We start from the raw sequence: 18221 nt of genomic DNA, 5'->3' as shown, positions 1-18221 counted from the left end.
AAATGGCAGCCAGTTCCACTTCCTTGGTAGTCAGACCAGGGCTGGATGGTCATTTCTCAAGGCAGGAGAACTGATGGGCGTGGACTGCGGGGGGGCAGGGGCAGAGGTGCGGTGCAGAGCTGGACCCTGAGCCCATCACTCCAGGTGCCAGTGCTCCCGGTTCTCCCTGAGCCGTACGTGTTCTGTCCCTGCTCACCCAGAAAGACAGATTTGAGAGCCACGGTACCAGGAAAAGCGTGCCTGGCAGAGAAGAGCTAGACGGAGAACACACGGCCTGGGAGTGAGGGAGCAAGAATGCTGATGCTCCCTCCGCAAGAGGAGAAAGGCGGACAGTGGCTTAGGAACCTGAGAGGGACCATTTCCTGTTCTTACAAAATGCCCAAGCCAAGTCTGTTGGAATGCGTGTCACCCTCTAGGTGGCAGCCCTGTGCGGAGGGTCAGTGACCCCAAGTCCCATGGGAAGGTAGCCAGCGGTAGTGGTACCTTCCCCTTACGAAGTGAGATCAGTAGGAAGACTTCAGCAGCCCGAGCCCCTTAGCTGCGTTTCTCATGCCTGCCAGCGTCCTGTAGCCTCTGCCTTCACCAGCTGTGGTGGCAGTGGCAGCAACAACTTACTCATAGGGAGAGGTCCCTGGCAGGTCACAGAGAAGCCACCCCCATCATTTGAAGGCATGCCCTTTCAGTTTTACTGTCACTGTCAGTGAAACCTGAGCAGCCTCCTCGCTGACTGTTGGTGGCCAGGGCCCAGCACCGTGGGCCCCATCACAGTTGGCACGCACGTCCACTTCCCCTGCCCTGTGCCTGCATCTGTGTCTCCACCAGTTGCTCTGTGGCAGAAGGCCATGAGAGGGTATGATGGGGCTGGGACAGCCCTCCTGGCCCTGACAGGTTTGTGTGGGTGCCCTCTACCTCCCGCTCGGGGAGCATGCTGTCTGGGCAGATGCCAACAGACCAGTTTGCTTCTTGGCCAAGGTCCTCAGAAGAGGAAGTAGTGCAATGGTGGCCATGTTCTATAGTGACAGACATACCCAGAGCCTGTCTCGAAGGGCTGCTGCCACAGGTGAGGCTGTCGGAGAAGAAAATCCGGCTTTCGCAATGTGTGTCTCCAGAGCTTCCCTGAGAACTGTGGAAGGCCACAGGGAGGCAGGCGCTGGGCCCAGGCTTGGTGAGAGGTGTAGAGGAGGCTCTTCTCCTTGTGTTCTTCCGTCTGCTTTTCGTTTCGGCATCGTAGTTTGCGCTGGTGAGCAGATGACTGGGCTGTGAAGTGCTCAGTACCCTGAGGCCGTTGCTTGAAGAAGAGGCTAAGCAAAAAGAAGTGACAAAGTCAGTCTGAAGAAAAATATCAAGTAAATAATAGTGTAGCTTGTACAGATTCGTGGCAAAGGAGCAGAAGGAGAACAGAAAAGACGAGTGTTGAGGAACGTGCGCCGGTCAAGGGCAGGTGGCGGTTGTGATCAGCCTCAGTGCTGCTCTCTGCAGACACCTGAGTTGGTCTGAACTCATCACGTCATGTGGACTTCCGCTGCTGCTGCAGGAGAATTTTGTATTATTACTTGTTAGTATTGCTTTTTTGTATAGCCTTTGAGTTTAACTTCATTTTTTGTTGTTGCTGTTTTTGTTTTTTGAGGCAGAGGCTCGCTCTGTCACCCAGGCTGGAGTGCAGTGGTATGATCTCGACTCACTGCAACCTCCGCCTCCAGAGCTCAGGCAGTCCTCCCATGTCAGCCTCCCAAGTAGCTGGGACTACAGGCGTGTGCCACCACACCCAGCTAATTTTTTTTGTAGAGGCGGGGTTTCAGCATATTGCCCAGGCTATATTTTGTTTTGTTTTGTTTTAGCTCTGCAGTGAAGTAAATCAAAATAACACATTCTGTTTGCATGTTCATGTCTAGATTGAAAAGTATCCCCTTTAAATGCTTCCTGGGTAATGTATGTGAAACCACTTTCATACCTAAGGAACCTAATTCTCCCTTGTTGAATTTACTTTGAGAGACCTCCTTTCTCAGCCTGAGGCAAGGTGTTACCCATGCCCTTCCCTGAGCTGCTCGATCTCTATTGGTTTTCATTGCAGCACTGTGCCCAGCCCTTGGGCCTCTCCCTCAGGCCTGGCAGGGGCTGGTTGTGACTCTGGAGGAAAGAGGTTCCCAGGGCAGGGTGCTGACACACCGAGCACCAGGGCCCTGGTCACCCACCTGCTCACCGGCCTTGCTCTGGCTTATCCCCCGCTCTGTGTCCCTGCAGGCTGTTCTGGAGGACCACAGTCAGATGAGGCAGATGGAGCTCGAAATCAGACCTTTGTTCCTGGTACCAGACACCAATGGCTTCATTGACCACCTGGCCAGTCTGGCACGGCTGCTGGAGAGCAGGAAGTACATCCTGGTGGTGCCCCTCATCGGTGAGTCAGGCGGGAAGGGCAGAGCAGCCTTGCACATGCACAGCAGCCCCGGCACACACGCCCCACGGCCCGGGGGCCAGGCGGCCAGAGCGCTGCTGTGCATGTGCAAGATAGGATTTGCAGGGAAGTAGGGAATGTGTGGGGCAGAGCAAATTGTTTAATAATCAAAGCAGTTCAAATGATCATGGCTGATCCATGGCTTAAACTGCCGGAGCAAATGGACTCCTGTGTCCCAGCAACCAGAGGCTGCATGCGCCCAGCCCTTGTTTTTATCCTTATAAAGCTTGCAGTAAAACAGCAAAGCTGGTTCCCGTTATTGGTAAACACTCAGCCCTGGCAGATAACGGCAGTGCTGCTGGGTGGTCTGGCAGGGAGGCTGGGAGGATTTTGAAGTGGTTAGATGCCTTTGGTCTGATTGTCTTGTAGCTTTTCATGATCGTTCTGTTGGTTCGAGGTAGCATTCTTCTGGCCAGTGTCACCCTGAGGCTAGGCCAACAGGAGCCCTCCGGAGCAAGCCCTGGCTCCTGCCTGTGGATTCCTACCACTTGGGCCCTTACCACTGTCTGGGCCTGGATGCTGGTGCAGGGCCAGCATTTCAGGACCCAGCTAGCTTGCCTGTCCACCCTCCGGCCAAAGAGGCCCAGCCGGGCTGTCTCCACGGGACTGTCTTGGTACCCTTAGTTCTTGGAGCTCTGTGGTGGGTCAGCCTCAGGGTGGGCTCCGGGCTTGTGTCTGATATAGCTTGACTAGCTGATGGCCTCTGTGGAGGGAGAGGGTCCAGGAGATGATGGGGAGGCCCAGGCACTTGCACGTCCCCTCTCAGCTCCTACTTGAAGCAAGTTTGAGAGCCTTGTCCTCTGGAAAAGCCACCAGACTGGCAGTCTGCCTGCCAAGCCACCTTTGACATCCATGCCAAGATGTTCCATTGGGCCTTCCCTCCCAGTCCCAAGTGTCTTAGTGCCAGATGGGGGTGGAAACAAAGGGCAGGAAACATCCGCCCCTGCAGAGGCCGCGGAGCCCTGGGGGGTTGTGGGAAACGCGTTAGCACCACCTGAGAATGTTGGCACTGAAGCAGCCCTCCTCCCTGCCTCCACCCTCCCCGTCTTCCTTCCCCTCCCCATGTGGCCTGACCAGAACCTCTTAAATCCAGGCCCTGAGACCCGAGGAAAGGCTCTCTGTTCTTCAGCGGTAGAGCACTTTGTCACCAAGGCAGAGCAGCAAAACTGTCCCGTGTCCCAGGCTTTCCCTTTTCCCTCACTGGGTCCTGGGCGGGTCCCTTTCAGGGTCATGTGTCTCTCTGCTTTCCCACCCAGGAGATTTTCAGGGGAAAGAGTTTTGCTGGATGGTCAGGAAATGGTACAACCGAAAGAGGCGGTGGACATCTCAGGAGCCCCCTGAGAGCTGGAAGGGGCCTCAGACGCCATCCCAGGCTAGCAGGGTTTTGAGTCACCAGGACTGATTATACCCGTACCGCATGCTCAGTCTCCTTGTTCTTGAGAGACCCAGTGGAAGGCAGAGCTGTGGCCCTTGGCCCTGAGGAGCCTAGGGTTTAGTAAGGAAATCCGGATTTGGTGGGGAGGGAGCAAACCCAGCAGATACACACAGAACGAAGAGACGACGCCCAAGGGTGCTGAGAACTGACAGCTGTGCTGTGGCCACACCGGCCTCAGCCGCGCAGGTCCCTGGACGCTCTCAAGGGCTGTAAGAGGAGGGCTCCTGTTGACTGAGGCTTTCCTTGCTGCACTCATGCCCGATGCCCAGAGCAGCAAACGGTTAAGCCGACCGCTTTCCCTTCTTGTTTCTTAGGCTCTTTAACCTGCTCTTGCTCCTCAGGCCTGACCCCAGCATTGAGAAGCCCCGCCCGGTGCAGAAGCACAAACAAGCTTCCTCTTTGAAGCCTGTTTAGTTTGGAAGCAGGAAAGCAGATTTTGGGATAGAATACCAGTTTTTCCTGTTTGATGTTCTGTTTGCTGTGCCATACACCCATCTACCACTGCTTCCCAACCTCTGCCGTGCCTTGTGTGAGCACTGCAGCCTCAGGGTGCCGAAAGCATGGGCATTGTGTATGTGCGTGTGTGTGTATTCCCACATGGGCACTTTCCAGAAAGTGCCTCTGAATACCCAGACAGTGAGTGCCAGGCTCACCATGGAACAGCGTGCTCATGCCGGCTCCCTGAGCCATGAATCACTGTGCTAAGGAGAGGCCTCAGACCCCAAACTCTCCCAGAGCCCCCAAGGAGTGCATATTTCCCACTTGACCTCAGGCTTTTGGCTGGAATTTTGGAAAGAATCTTCACCAGAAAATGAAGCCGTGTCCCAGACACATAAGCAGGCAGACAGACACACATACATACACACACACACACGCGCACACACACACACACACACGCACGCGTGTGCAGTATCAGGGAAGGTAGATGTGCCAGGGTTGCGGTTTGGAGGAATACTACCAGGGCCTTGCAGATGAGGCTGTGACTGTCCCTTCCTCCATGGTGGCCTCCCTGCACCCTTCCAGTGGGGTGGGGGTAGAACTGTCCTGCCCTCGGCTGCTGTGGGTGGGGGCCTCCCTTTCCCTTTAGCGACTGCATCCCCTGGCCTCTCCTGAGGGCCCTTTCATATCGGTCCTGTAACCAAGGAATGCAATAGAGGCACCAGATTTCTCCCTCTAATATACAGCAGGTCCAGGAAATTCCTTTAAGTTCCTCCCAAGAGGAGGGCAGGGCCCAGGAGGAGACAAAAAGGGGATGGCACTGTGAAAGTTCAAGACCCTTCTCGCCCCCACAAGCTCCCCTCCTGCCCTAGTTTCACTGGAAGACTCCTGTGGGGGAAGGATGGATTCTGGGGTCTGGGAAGATACTGACTGTGCAAGTGAATGGACAAAGGCTAATGGCTGAGGCCGATACCTTGTGGGGCTCTGTCTCATCAGTGATCAATGAGCTGGACGGCCTGGCCAAGGGGCAGGAGACAGACCACCGGGCCGGGGGCTACGCCCGTGTGGTACAAGAGAAGGCCCGCAAGTCCATCGAGTTCCTCGAGCAGCGATTCGAGAGTCGGGACTCCTGCCTACGAGCCCTGACCAGCCGTGGCAATGAACTTGAATCCATCGCCTTCCGCAGTGAGGACATCACTGGGCAGCTGGTGAGACCCCTCTGCAGGAAGGGAAAGCCCACAGCCAGCTTTCACAGCAAGGTCTCCAGGAAGGAAGGGCTGAAGGAGGCCCATCAGCCTCGGCAGCTGAGGGCCGGCCAGCATGGAGCCCAGACGCAGGGACTTCCTTATCCCTAGATCACTCAGCACAGCCAGACCAGGCCAGGCAGGGCCAGAGCAGGCACGGCGGGGTGGGGAGAGGGGGGCGTCTGGGAGGTGGCCCTTCCCAGGGCCCCGGAGACAGAGCATCCCTCCTCCTCTTCCTCCTCATGGCGCCCCCTTCTGCCCAGTGGTGCTTCTCACACCTGTCTTCCTCCAGGGTAACAACGATGATCTCATCCTCTCCTGCTGCCTCCACTACTGCAAAGACAAGGCTAAGGATTTCATGCCCACCAGAAAAGGTACAGCTTTGCCCTGCCTTGGGATCATCCATCCCCTCCGTCCTCCCTCATCTTACCCATCCTCACCCCCTGAGAAGAGTTCCTCTGCTGACTCTGGCTTGGGAAGTCTAAGGATCAGTGCTCAGGGCTGATGCACGCCTGAGGCCAGACCTCCCTGTCCTAGCCCCACGGGATGCCAGGTGCACCCTGGGCCAACTAGGGATGAGCCTAGCCCAGAAAGCCCAGCTCTGCAGTGAGGCTTTTCACTCAGCATGCATCTCTTTCCTTTCTTGGGTGTCCTCAGTGAGTTCCCTCTGACAGCAAGAATGTCTTTATGATTCAGTGTAGCTGGTTTTGGCCGTGGTCTGTCGAACCCAGCCCTCTGTAGCTCTCAGGACAGCCCCCAGGGGTCTGCTTACCTTCCCACTTCTCAGTTCAGCCCTGAATGTGTGCCGGCTTTCAGGCCTGCACAGAGGTGCTTCTCAGTCAGTAGTGGGCTTTGTTTCCTGGTCTCTGTGGTCACAAGCTATAGCACTTTGAAGGCTGGCTAAAGGTGGAGGTAGGTGAGAGCTTGAGGACTGAGCCCAGTTTTCAAGACCTTTTTGGGGAAACAGAATCTCATCTTTGGGCCAAAGGCCCACTCTGGGGTTGTCTCCCAAGTGCCTGACCACCTCACTCTCAACCCGGAGCTGTCCTTCACACATCCCCCATGGGTCAGTGACACTTGGGGCTTTTCTGCTCCTGGCTCCCAGGATTCTGACATTTTTTCTTTTGGAAGGAATTCCTGGGACCTGCCAGCTCAGTGTCATCTGCAGAGCTGATGGTTCTCAGCACTTAGTTTCTGTCTACCTCTGAGTGGTCTCCTGTTGTTCGCTCTCTGTCTCTGCTGCTCCCTCCTCTCCGTTGCTGTTTCTAGCTCATGCTTTCAGGCTGCTCTGGGAGTTGACTCTCTCCTGCCTCTTCTCCCTACACTAATGCAGCCCCTCACCCCTGCATGAGTCTCTTTACTAAGGGCTGGTTACAAGCCTGTGACTGCTGTTCCTCCGGAGGGGTCCTGCCCCAGGGTTTGCGTGTCATATACCTTAGGACCAGATAGGAGCATGAAGGTGATAAAAAGGATCCGTGGCTGAGCCAAGCAGAGGAGCTTATGTTCTGCCCCGGGGAGCTTCCTGGAAGGGTACCTCCTGAGTGAGGGCAGGCAGGACTGCAGAGGCCTTGTTGGAAAGTGTGGTTCCATGCTACGGGGCCCCACCCTGGCCTCAGAAATGGCTTTCTCAGCACAGACACATTTTGGCTTTGGCTCTGCTAGTCCTTCCACCCCCGACTTCACCCCAAACAGCCGACGGGGACCCATTGCCATCCTGGGGACCGCCCCTATCAGAATTACATCAGCAATGGCTGGTGTAATCAAACCTCATTTGTCAGTGTGAATTCTTAGCAGATTAACTTGTCAGATTCACAGAGAAACCGTCACTAAATGTTTATGTGTAAACGATGTTGAATTTTAAAATCATGTGGATTATGGCGGATGGGGCCTGACAAGATGACAGCCTCTGGTTTCTAACAAAGTGAAGTTACCAGTGTCAAAACAGAGGATGTTTATTGTTAAAAATGTCTCAAAGTATCCACAGAAACCTCTGCAGACCCCTGCCAGCAACATCGGGCCTTGGTTGGCTGACCTAAGGCCTGGGACGCTCCTGGTCTGAGGCCCAGGGCAGGAATGGTGGGGCTGTGACAGAGGCAGCCAGCCAGCCAGCTGGGAGCCCCCTGAGGCCTGCATAGCACCACCCCAGCCCACACTCACCTGCAGAGGGCCCTGCCCAGCCAGCTGAATAGGTTCTGAGCATCCCCTTCCCCAGGGCCACCTTCCTCTCCCCTCTGCCCACCACAGCCCCTTGCCTCCCTTCACGTTCCCTTCCTCTGTCCCCTTCTCTTACCAACAGCCCCACAAACCTCTCCCTCCTGAATCCTCCAAACGCCTCCCCAGGCTGAAAGCCAGTTCTCAGCCTCCCTGCCTGGAGCTGGCAAGCCTGAAACTGATCAGGTCAGACATGGATGTTTGCAGTCCCCGTCCCCGCCAGCCCACGCAGTGAGTGAGCACCACAGGGCACTTCCTATGCCCTGCTGTCTGCTGGACCTCCATCAGGAGGGGCCCCGACTGGGACTGAGGAGCGGACCCGCCACCCAGGCAGGCATGCCAGGGGTAGGAATGTCACTTGTGGGAGTGCTTGTCCCTGGCTTCAATTCTCTCCAATGTGTTAAAGATTAGGGAGTTAGGGAAAGAGAGGTAGTGGGGAGATTGTGCTTAAAAAAAAAAAAAAAAAGAAAAAGAAAAGAAAAAGTCATCTAAAAAGAATGAACGCTGTCTGTGCCACTGTGGAAAGGTATTTTAAGTATATAAACTCTGAGAAAGTGTGGCTAATGTGATCACGATGATGTAGGAAAAAGGGCTTATATGTACAAGTGTATGTACTTGTAAATGTGCATAAGGAAACCTGGAAAGATACACAGATCTTCCTCTGGGGTGCGAGACAGAGAGCTGGGGTAGTCATCCTAACTCTGTGCTTCCCTTTTCCTCTCCTGTACTGTTAGAGACTTGTGCCTGCACACATGGATCACTTTTACTTAGCAGGGGCAGTCAGTTGGCCAAAACCTTGATATGCCCTTGGCACAATTCTGCCAAGACCCTTACCCCCTCCTCTCCTCAGGGCTCCCTTGACTAACCCCTCTCCCCACATCTGGAAAACCCTGGATACATTTTCTGTTCCATCTTTTGTTTTCTACCTCTGGATGCCTAAAGCATCAGCCTGCTGGCTTTCAGAGGGAGAGGACTTGTTAAAAAAAAAAAAAAAAAAAAAGTGGGGGTTTGCTTTGGACTTTCCAAAAAATAAAAATAAAAAGTGGGGGTTGGGGAGAGCGGTGTTGTGATCCAGGGCCAGCCTTGTGGTAAGAAGGACTAGAAAGCAAGTGGCTGCTTCTGCTCCCTCAGGTCAGGGTGCTGGGAGACAGGTCTCGAGGCCGGCGGGTTTGGGCCGCCCTCAGGAACTAGGCAGAAGAGTCCTGCGTGGGAGGCGGGAGTCAAAGCAGAAGCGCGGTGCAGCCCTCGCTACACCAGTGGGGGAGGGGCCCCCGAGGCTGAGAGCCCGGGTGGAAGACAGGACTTGTAGAAGGGCCAAGAAATGGCTGGCGTGGCACCCCCACCCCCGGACCACATTCTCCAGGGTGGGGAGAGCAGCACATGCCTCTGCCTCCTGTCCTCAGTGACAGCCTTCCACTCTCTCGCGCCCACAGAGGAGCCCATCCGGCTGCTGCGGGAGGTGGTGCTGTTGACGGATGACCGGAACCTGCGCGTGAAGGCGCTCACAAGGAATGTACCTGTACGGGACATCCCAGCCTTCCTCACATGGGCCCAGGTGGGCTGAGGGAGCCACACTGGGGCCCACCCCCGTGGAACCATTCCTGAAAGGCCACCAGGCGCCCAGTGTAGCACAGAAGATGCCCACGTGCCTGAGCCACCAATCCACCCAGACAATAAACCATCCTCTTCCAACCCACGCCGTGGCCATGCTGTGGGGGAGCTGCTCCTCACAGAGCCCCTCCCAAGGATTGGGCGGAAACTGCTGGGACCCTCCTGGGCTGCCAAGATTTAGCAGGGAGGTGGCTGGCTGCAGCAACAGCAGCTGGGCAAGCCAGATAGGCCGCCCGTGCCCTCAGCCTCTCTCCCTCCCCTGTCTCATCCTAAGGCTGGGGAGGGCCTTCTGGCCTGGAACGCAACCACTTTCTCCAGTGGAGACAGGGCAAGGGTTTTCGAGTTTCCATCAGATGCAGTGGAATCACAGGTCCCTTTCCTCTAAAGAACCTCTGTCCTGAATGTTCAAGAGGCTTTGGTTATGTCAGGAAGCAAGTGCCCAGGGTGTGTCTCTCCACCTCCCTGGGCCTGGACTTGCCCATGGACCCCAGTGGCTTCTGGACACCATCCCCCTAACAGCAGCCCTGGATCCCCACCTCTTCTACCATCCACCCCAGGCATAACACATACCCATCCTGCTGCTCTTCTTCCTGCCCTTATCCATCTGTGGCCCTCAAACTTTGCCACTGGTTTCCCCTTGGACAGTCATGGGTCTAGAGGAAAGGGACATCTGGTCCCAGGCCCATGCTCCCTGGGTGGCCTCCACCTGCACCCTCTTTCCTCACTGGCCTTCCTTCACTCTAGCTTCCTCTTCAGGAAATGTCCTCAGACCTCTTGGCTCCCCTCACCCCTCCCTCCAGAATTGCCCCTCACACTCCTCCCCTTCTAGCTGAGCCTTCTGGCCTCCCTGATCCCTTTTATTTCTTCTCCTCAGTTCCTCCCATAGGGGTTCTCACTCTGAACCTTCCTTCTCTATGCCCCGTGGCAGGAGCCTAGTACAGCTTTCTCACCCAGGGCCTTCCACCCTCGGCTCCTGTGCTAGGAGAACCTTCCTAGGTGTGGGCAGCCCAGCCTGAGACCTTCCAGTGCCTGCGGTAACATCACCACCCAGAGTTGCCACCTGGTTTCTAGCTTAGCCCTCACTTCCCAGAACAGACCCAGGGGCCCTTTCCTTGCCCCTTTAGCTGGTCCCTCAGTGGGGAGGCTTCCTTACCAGGAATGAGTTCCTCCAACCCAGGGCTAGAGATAAGGATGACTTAGGCAAGACAGGGCTTTAGGTGGAGCCAGGGGCAAATCTTAATGGGACCAGTGGGGAATGCCCCAGAGCCCAGGGCCCAACTGCACAGCTCTGCCCTCTCTGAGGCCCAGGACTAGGCCAGAGCAGAGGCACTATGCTGGGAACTCAAGGCCAATAGTTTGGGGCTGTGAGTCCCCTAGAATCTCAGAAGGTGGGGCTCTTTGGAGTACAGGGTCCCTGGCTTCTCCTTTAAGATCCTCTCCCCAGCCCATAGGCGGATGACTGGGGGGTTGGGAGGGAGATCCATCTCCTTGCTGTCCCGTTTGCAGCACTGGTTTTGTTTCCTTAATAAATTTTTAGTTATGAAACATACCTGACCTCTTGCTGATCTGTTTCTGGGACTGGGAATGGGAGGCAGACCCATGCCTCTGCACCTGTGTGAGGATGGCCTTTTCTGGCCCCTCCACCCAGCGGGTGCTGCCACCCAGGTCCTTGTGCAAGGGCAGAAGACAGCGGGGGTCGGGGTCCTTGGTTACTGCTTTATTGCTGTTTGGTTCGAGTATAGAAAATGGAAGCGGCTCTGGAAGAGCCTGTGTACAAGATAGGAAATATACAAACTAGAGGAGGGAGCTAAAGAGACCGCGTTCCAGCCCAGCCCAGCCTGGGCTCGGGATGGGGGGCCGCCGGGGCGCATGCAATAAATATGGTCCGGGGCCCCAGGGAAGGGAGGGGGCACCGTGGGAGTGGGTGAGCTGGTAGGCCAGGGCTCTTAAACCTCTGACTCCAGAACTCTCCGCCCTCGGTGGTCGAGGAAGGAAGGGTTGGCCCTGGGGCTAGTGCCACTTGTGCAAAATGAGGAACTTCACATTATCAGTCCCGGGGTGGGGGGGGAGCGGGGTGCGGGGGGCCCTCCGGCCGGCTCAGTCCCCTCCCCACTCCCCAGCTCTGCCCGACGCTCCGACCCCAGCGGGGAGATTCACAGTGAGAATGGGTGTGGTCGCAGGGGCCGGAGGTAGGGCCAGGAGTGCCCCAAAAGTGACACCCCTCCCCCTAAGAGCAGCGCGGAGCCAGGGGAGGGGGCCAACGAACCACAGGAAGAGGCGGGGAGGGGCCTGGGGTCTCCTTTGGTCAAAGCTGATATCAAAAATATAGATTTCCCTTACCCCATCCCAACCCCGTCCCGGGGTTCACCCCTCCCCCGACCCGCGAGCTAAGGCACAAAGCAGTGAGGCCAGGTGAGGCCGCCGAGAGGTGGGGCCACCACTGCGGAGACGCAGCCGCGGCGGCTGGGGCTGTCCCGGGCGCGGTTGGCCTGCCGCCCCCGCCGCCCCCGGGGCGCAGGCCCGGGCCGCGCAGCAACGACTGGGCGGGCGGGCGAGGGACGCACTAGGTTGGAGAGAAACGGTCGATGGTCCGGCCGTCAGGCCCAGCCGCCAGGTGGGCGCCCTGGCTCAGCACCTCGGCCGCCTTGTCAGGGCTGAGGCCCAGCTCGGCCGTGAACTTGGCCAGTGGGTAGAGGCTCTCCAGCGCCACCTTGGGGTCGTGCAGAAAGTGCGTGGTCTGCGCCAGCAGCTCGGCTGCAGCCGCCTTGTCCTGCTGCTTCAGGCTCAGCTGCTCAGCCGTGAGGCGGGCCACGGCGAAGACGCCCTCGGGGAAGTCGAGTTTGCCCTTGCCGTCCGGGCCGGGGACGCCGGGGATCCCCCCCAAGCCCGCCAGCGCCCCGGCCGCGCCAGCCGCGCCCCCCACGGCGTGCATCTTCATGTGGCTGATGAGGTTGCGTTGCTGCGCGAACTTGCCGCCGCACACCTGGCACTCGTAGGGCTTCTCGCCGGAGTGGATGCGCATGTGCTCGGTGAGGCGGTACTGGCGCGTGAACCGCATGCCGCACGCGTCGCACGCGAAGGGCTTGAGGCCCAGGTGGCTGCGCATGTGGCGCGTCATCGTCCCGCGCTGCGTGAATTTCTTCCCGCAGATGGTGCACGGGTAGGGCCGGGTCAACCAGTGCGTCTTCTCGTGCTGCCGCAGCGTGGCTGGGTCCTTGTAGCTCTTGTCACATGACGCGCAGCGGTAGGGCCGCAGCAGCTCTCCCAGGCCCCCTGGAGCCCCGGCGACCTTGTCCCCGCCACCTCCGAAAGGGGGGCCGAGGCCGGCGGCTCCTGCGGCCACTTCGGCCGCCTCGGCCCTGCCGTACAGCGCCTCCTCCTCCTCCACGTGCGCCTCCACGTGCGCGTTCAGCTGCTCGGAGCTGGGGAAGCCCTTGCCGCACGGGATGCACACGTACAGGTTGTCGCCGAAGCTTTCGGGCTCGCCGTAGGCCAGGTGCGGGCAGGGGTAGCCCTCGAGGTGGCCGCCGGGCGGGCTGGGGTCCTCGCTGCTGCCGGTCTCCTCGCTGCTGCTCTTGTAGTCGTCGCCGTCGCCGCCCGCGCCAGGCCCATCCAGGCTGCCTGGGTAGCGCGGCGGCGGCGCCAGGCCGAGCGGGGGTCCCCCAGGCGAGACAGCTGCGTCCCCACCACGCTCTTCGCAGCGCTCGCTGGGGGAGCCGCGCTCCCGGCCCAGCTCGTCGCCATAGCTACCCAGGCCCGGCTCGTGCTTCATCCAGCGGTAGAGGAGACTCGTCCCGTCGGGGCGGCCGGGGGGCTCGGGTCCCGGGCTGCCGCTGCCGCCGCGAAACGGGTCCGAGGGCGGTGCGGCCTCCTCCAGCTTCTGGAAAGGCAGCGGCAGCGGCGGCAGGACGAGCGGCGGCTCCTTGTAGGCTGCGGGGCCGGCGCTGGGAGGGCTGTCCGGGCGCGGGGGCAGCTCGCGCTCAGCCAGCGGCCGCTCTGGCGCCGCGGAGCCCGGAGGGCTCTTTTTGGACAGGTCCAGGCCGCACAGAGGGGAGCAGCGGCGCTCCGAGGCGCAGAGGGCGGCGGCCGGGCCGGGCCCCGAGGCATACAGCTCGGCGCAGTGCGTGTTGACGGCGGCCTCGGGGCCTGGGGGCGGCTCCGCGGCGGGCGGCGGCGGAGGCCCAGCCGGGGACGTGTAGCATGTCTGGATGACCGGCGTGGCGGCCCGCAGGCCCCTGCCCGGCCGGCCGTAGGGCGCGTAGCCGCCGCCGCCACCGCCGCCGCCCCGCAGGTGGCAGTACTTGCCGTGGCGCTTGAGGCGCTTCTTGCACAGAGCCACGAGGTCGGGGATCTGCAGGTAGCTGGCGGCGGCCAGCACGGCGCCCAGGCTCGGCTCGGCCCCCGGGGCCACGGCCGCCGCCGCCGCCGCTTCCGCGCCGTCAGCCAGGCGGCCGGTGTAGATGAAGTCCAGCACCAGGCGGAACACGGCCGGGCTCACCATGTCATGGTCCAGGTTGAGCAGGTTGTCGTGCACCACCAGGGACTTGAGGTAGGCGCTGCTGGCGGCCAGCACGTTCTTGTGCGCGCGGAAGAGGGCGTTCTGCACCACGATGATCACGTCGCACAAGAAGCCCTTGGTGCGCTGACTGTTGAGCTGCAGCAGCAGCTGCCGGGAGTGTCCGGGCGCCTCCATCGTGTCCAGCATCGTCTGCCCAGCACACTCTCCTGCGGGGACACACACCGGCCGGTGAGAGCTTGCAGCGCTGGCCGCCTGGCCCCAGCCCGGCACGTCTCTCTCCACTTCCCCTTCCTCAGCTGAGCGGGGGCATCAGCACTGCGGCCTGGGCACGGGCGAGGACCCGTGGCCCTCTGCAGTGGGAGCCCAGGCCTGCCCGCCCGGACCGGGAGAAAGAGTGAGACCACAGCGACCGCCGGCGGAGGGCGGAGGGCGGAGGGGAGGCCAGGCCGGCCTGCACGCCCCAGGCCCGGACGCCGCGGGACACCCAGCTGGGCGCTGGGGCTTCCGAGGACAGAACTGTTTGGGCGAAGTGACCCTCTGGGGGACAGTTACCCGATTTAAGTAAAATGTCCGCTTCGGGAAAAGTCATTCAGGGCGGAGAAGTTTGCCCAAGTAGGGAGAAAGGGAGCCGGGCAGCGAGAGCCTCCCGCCTCGCCTCGGGAGAAGTTGCCCCAGTTGGGGGAAGTGATACAGAGGAGGGGAGCGCGATGCCCGCCCTGGCGCCGCCCTGGCCAGGGGCTGTCAACCCTCGGTCGGGGCCCGGGCAGAGGCCGCGCGGGGAGCGGAGGCAGCGGCTGCCGCGGCGGGCAGAGCGCGAAGGCCTGGCCCGGCGCGGGGAGGGCGTTATATCGGGGCAGGAGGCTGAGGCAGGAAGCAGGTGGGGGGGAGGGGGGAGCCACGCAGCTCCCAGGGGAGGGAGGGGGCAGCGCCCCGGGCGGGCACTGCGCACAGCCGGCTGCGGCCCTGACCCGGGCCTGCGCCCCACCCGCGTCCCGGCCTCGGCCTGGGCCCTACACGCGCGGGCCCGGCGCCTCCCTCAGCGGCTCTCCCGGCCCCTTCTCCCCCGGAACTCCGCCACCCCAAACTTGGGGAAAAGTTTTCCAACTGCAGACAAGGCGGGAGGAGCGCGCCGGCCCCAGGCCCCCGGCTCGCAGCTCTTCCTCGCGGCCCCCAATTCTGGCGGCAGATCCGGGGGCCGAGCCCCGGGTCCCCTGCTCGCAACTCGCTCGCCCGCCCGCCCGACCCGGTTCCCCTCCTGGCCCGCGGGGCTCCGCGGCCCGTTACCTGCGGCCCCGGCGGGCCAGGATCCCCTCCCCGCGGCGGTGGCAGCTCCTAGCCGGTGCCCCACCCGCCGCTGCCAGGCCCCGAGCTGTGCCAGGGCAGCGCCCCTGCCAGCCCCTCCCGCCAGCTCCCCTTCCCTTCCCCTCGCCTCTGCAGCCCATGTGCGGGCAGAGCCGGCCCCGGGCCGCTGACCCCGCCGTGAACCCGGAGAGGAGCGGCGGCCCGGCGGTCCCGAGTCCGACAGGGACGACACCCGGAGCCCTGAGCGCTAGCCGCCAGCCCGCGATGGGGCGCCCGCGCCAGAGGATGCGCCCGAGGCGGCCGACGCGCGAGGACCGGGCTGTCCCGGCCCCCCCGTCCCTCCCGGTCCCCGGCTCGAGGACCCACCTGGGGGGCATGTCGAAAGCCCCGGGCCCGGCTGCCGGCGGATCCAGGGGGGACGTGGCTGCTCTGCCCTCCGCCCGCCGGGCCCCCGGTCGGTCTGTCCTGCTGGTCCGTCCTCCCCGCGTCCTGGTCGCGTCTCAGCCCCGCCGCGCTTTCCGCACACTCTTATCTGGAGCGGCCCGGGCCGGAGGGCGCTGCTGCGGCTATGGCGCCACCTCGCGGGCGCACGGGGCTCTGCGGGCCAGGCCAATGCCTTCCTCCCGCGCACCTGGGCTGGAGGCACACAGATGCTGAGCGACGGGGAGGGGAGGGGCCCACCACACCCACCGCGCCCCAGCCGCAGGCACGCCCTCCCGCACGTGCCCACCTGGCATCTCGACCCCGGACACGTGAGCCCCGGAAACCCTGGGCTTTGAGCTGAGCGTTCCCATGTACGTATTTCTATATACACAAGCCCCAGTTCGGAAAAGCCTTGCCCGCAAGGACGAGACTCTGGTGGGAGGGTAGAGGTTATCCTAAGCAGGAGTAGCCAGGCTCTCCGGGAACTCTCCGAGTACGTTACGGTACGGCACTGTCCACTTGGACGCACGGCCCAACACACCCATCCTCACTCAGGCGCACGGACTCAGTGTGCGCAGCATGAACCGGTTTGTCCCAGCCCTCTCCAAACACTGTCACTCCAGGCATGTTTCCAGAACCACACCTGCCCCTCCCCGCAGCCCTGGCGCTCTGGATACTCCTGGGGCAGCCACGTAGGGCCCTCTGGGAACCTGGGCAGAGTTGTTATCCACACCGCCCGCCCTGAACTTGCGGGTCTCCTAAAGGAGCCCACAACGAGCCATCACGGCGACTGGAAAATGGCTGGAAAGAGCCTGTTTGGGGGCGGGGAGGCAGAAGTAACCCCGGGGCCCTAGAATCCCGACCTACGCCGTTGTGTAGAATCCCGCGTGGACTTTTCCTCCAACCCACCCGCCCGAAGGAAACGACAGGGGTGCCTGCGGCTGGGATCCCGCAAGGTCCCGCGCCCCACGTGAAGGTCAGGTGTGTAGGTGACGCGTCTTCTAGGAAGAAAGGGACCCCGCACTGGCGCGCGGCTGCCGGCACTACTATCCGGAAGTGGCCCCGTGCGGCCCCGCCGCGCACCCAGCCTCTTGCGAACTCCGGATCTCCGCGGCCCACGCTCCGCCTCCGCCCCGCACCTCCTGACCCCCGCCCACACGCGGCGTGGAGCGGGGGAGGGGGCTCCCCGAGAACGCCGACGTTTCCGATTGGCTGCGCCTCCCTTTGCCGCGGAGCGCTAGGGGCTGGGGCGCAGAGTTTCCATGGCAACCGCTGAGGTGCGCCCGGCTCCAGTCCCTCCGAGGCCTTGGAGAGCTTAGCAACCGCGCTCGCCGCCCCCCGCGCTGTCCTCTGGCCCCCACAGCCCCGCCAGAGGTACCGGCTGAGTCACCGGGCGAGGGGCAGCCGGCGCAACTTAGAGCCCCCCCCCACCCCCCCAGCGACACAGCCGGCGGCCTTTCCCCGCCGGCTCAGCATCTGTGCGCCTCCAGCCCAGGTCTCGGGCGCCCCCCGGAGGCTTCAGTTGATGCGCAGGCGACCTCACGGCCTTGGTGCCCAGCGGAGGCTTCGGTCCTAACAAGTCCGCCTGATTCCCGCCGCTGCCCGAGTCCGCCCCTCTCTCTGCTTCCGCCCGGGGTTCTGGATCCATCTTACCCACGCCCTCTCCAGTGTCTACCCATAGCATCCTCACTGGAGAAGCAGTGAGGTCCCAAAGAGGAAAACAGAGGCGTCCGGAGCTGATGGTCTCTAGGGGAGACGAACCACCCCGACGTCTCGGCCGAGGGACGTGCTGCGGCCTGAGATGGAAGTTATAGTGTTGAGGAGAGGTGGAGAGGCTCCTCAGAAGTGCTCCTAGAGCTGGGCTTTGACGGATGAATAGGAGTTCTCCCACTGAGCAGGAAGGCATTTGTGAATAATAGAACCCCTGGGACAAAGCTAGCTGCCAGAAAAGGGGAGCTCGAGGAGGCCAAATCCCAGAGCATGCAGGGCCTCTGACCCCATCTCCTTTTATCTTTTCTCCTATTGATACAGTCAGATGGCCCCCTTCCAAACAGTCCCTCCACCCCATGTGTCTTGTGCAGTGGAATCTGTGCATTGCTGACCTGCCCCAGGGGTCTGCTGGGCCCACAGTCTTTATTCTTCAGCGTTTTCCCCCATCCGCTCCCCAAGTTAACTTACTGCCCTTACCCCCCGTCCTCAAGCCCTCATTGCATCGGTGAGGGAGGATCTCACAGCCCTGCCCCAGCCCAGGCAGTGTGAGGGCCTCCTTGCCCTCCTGAGGACTTCACTCTTCTCCCTTCTCTCCCTGCCCCACTCTTCCGGCCATGCCCTGCGCAGCCCCTCCCCATGCTGGTCCAGCTCATCCTCTGAACACGATTCTCCTCCTCCCTCCGCCCGCCCGCCCCCCGCCCCCCGCCCCCACATTTAGAGCCTTCCTCGATCTCGATGGAGCCAGGCCGGGCCAGGACCATGCATTTGCCTGCTCCCAAGCAGCAGGACTGCCCCACAAGTCAGGGGCTCTCCCTGCCAATTCGGGCCTCCAGAACATTAATTCCTCCAGGAAATGGTCCTCCTCATCCCCTCCTG

At 61.2% G+C, this 18221-nt stretch overlaps 2 protein-coding genes across 5 annotated transcripts in view; one reads left to right on the top strand and one right to left on the bottom strand.

Moving 5' to 3' along the window:
• The window catches only part of SMG6 (SMG6 nonsense mediated mRNA decay factor), a 255604-nt gene extending 244664 nt beyond the window's left edge, over nt 1-10940 (top strand). For all 3 annotated transcript variants that reach the window (XM_003933086.4, XM_010343667.3, XM_010343666.3), the window contains exons 16-19: nt 2242-2395; nt 5322-5533; nt 5862-5943; nt 9214-10940. In XM_003933086.4, the coding sequence (XP_003933135.3) occupies nt 2242-2395; nt 5322-5533; nt 5862-5943; nt 9214-9344 (579 nt within the window). In that variant the 3' untranslated portion in view covers nt 9345-10940. The remainder of the gene's footprint in view (nt 1-2241; nt 2396-5321; nt 5534-5861; nt 5944-9213) is intronic.
• Nucleotides 10941-11093: 153 nt separating this feature from the next.
• Nucleotides 11094-16154, bottom strand: HIC1 (HIC ZBTB transcriptional repressor 1). 2 transcript variants are annotated; one of them, XM_039476084.2, is made up of 2 exons: nt 15579-16154; nt 11094-14116 (listed from the first exon to the last, which is right to left on the bottom strand). In XM_039476084.2, exon 2 carries the CDS (start codon nt 14094-14096, stop codon nt 11955-11957), a length of 2142 nt encoding a protein of 713 aa, XP_039332018.1. In that variant the 5' UTR covers nt 14097-14116; nt 15579-16154; the 3' UTR covers nt 11094-11954. The 2 variants fall into 2 exon arrangements, with proteins under 2 accessions (XP_039332018.1, XP_039332017.1); XM_039476083.2 differs by lacking the exon at nt 15579-16154 and adding an exon at nt 14463-14717.
• Nucleotides 16155-18221: the final 2067 nt, after the last annotated feature.

Source organism: Saimiri boliviensis, chromosome 17, assembly GCF_048565385.1.
Source record: "Saimiri boliviensis isolate mSaiBol1 chromosome 17, mSaiBol1.pri, whole genome shotgun sequence".
In the NCBI taxonomy this organism is placed as follows: Eukaryota; Metazoa; Chordata; class Mammalia; order Primates; family Cebidae; genus Saimiri; species Saimiri boliviensis.
The sequence above is the reverse complement of the archived record's forward strand: the minus strand, read 5'-3'. Positions and strand labels throughout refer to the sequence as shown.

What these genes read in the sequence shown, in the direction of transcription:
- HIC1 (XM_039476083.2), bottom strand. Translation starts at nt 14,499, where the DNA reads ATGACTTTTCCCGAAGCGGACATTTTACTTAAATCGG. An exon ending in GGACATTTTACTTAAATCGG is followed by an intron (nt 14,117 to 14,462) that starts GTAACTGTCCCC and finishes GTGTCCCCGCAG; the next exon opens with GAGAGTGTGCTGGGCAGACG.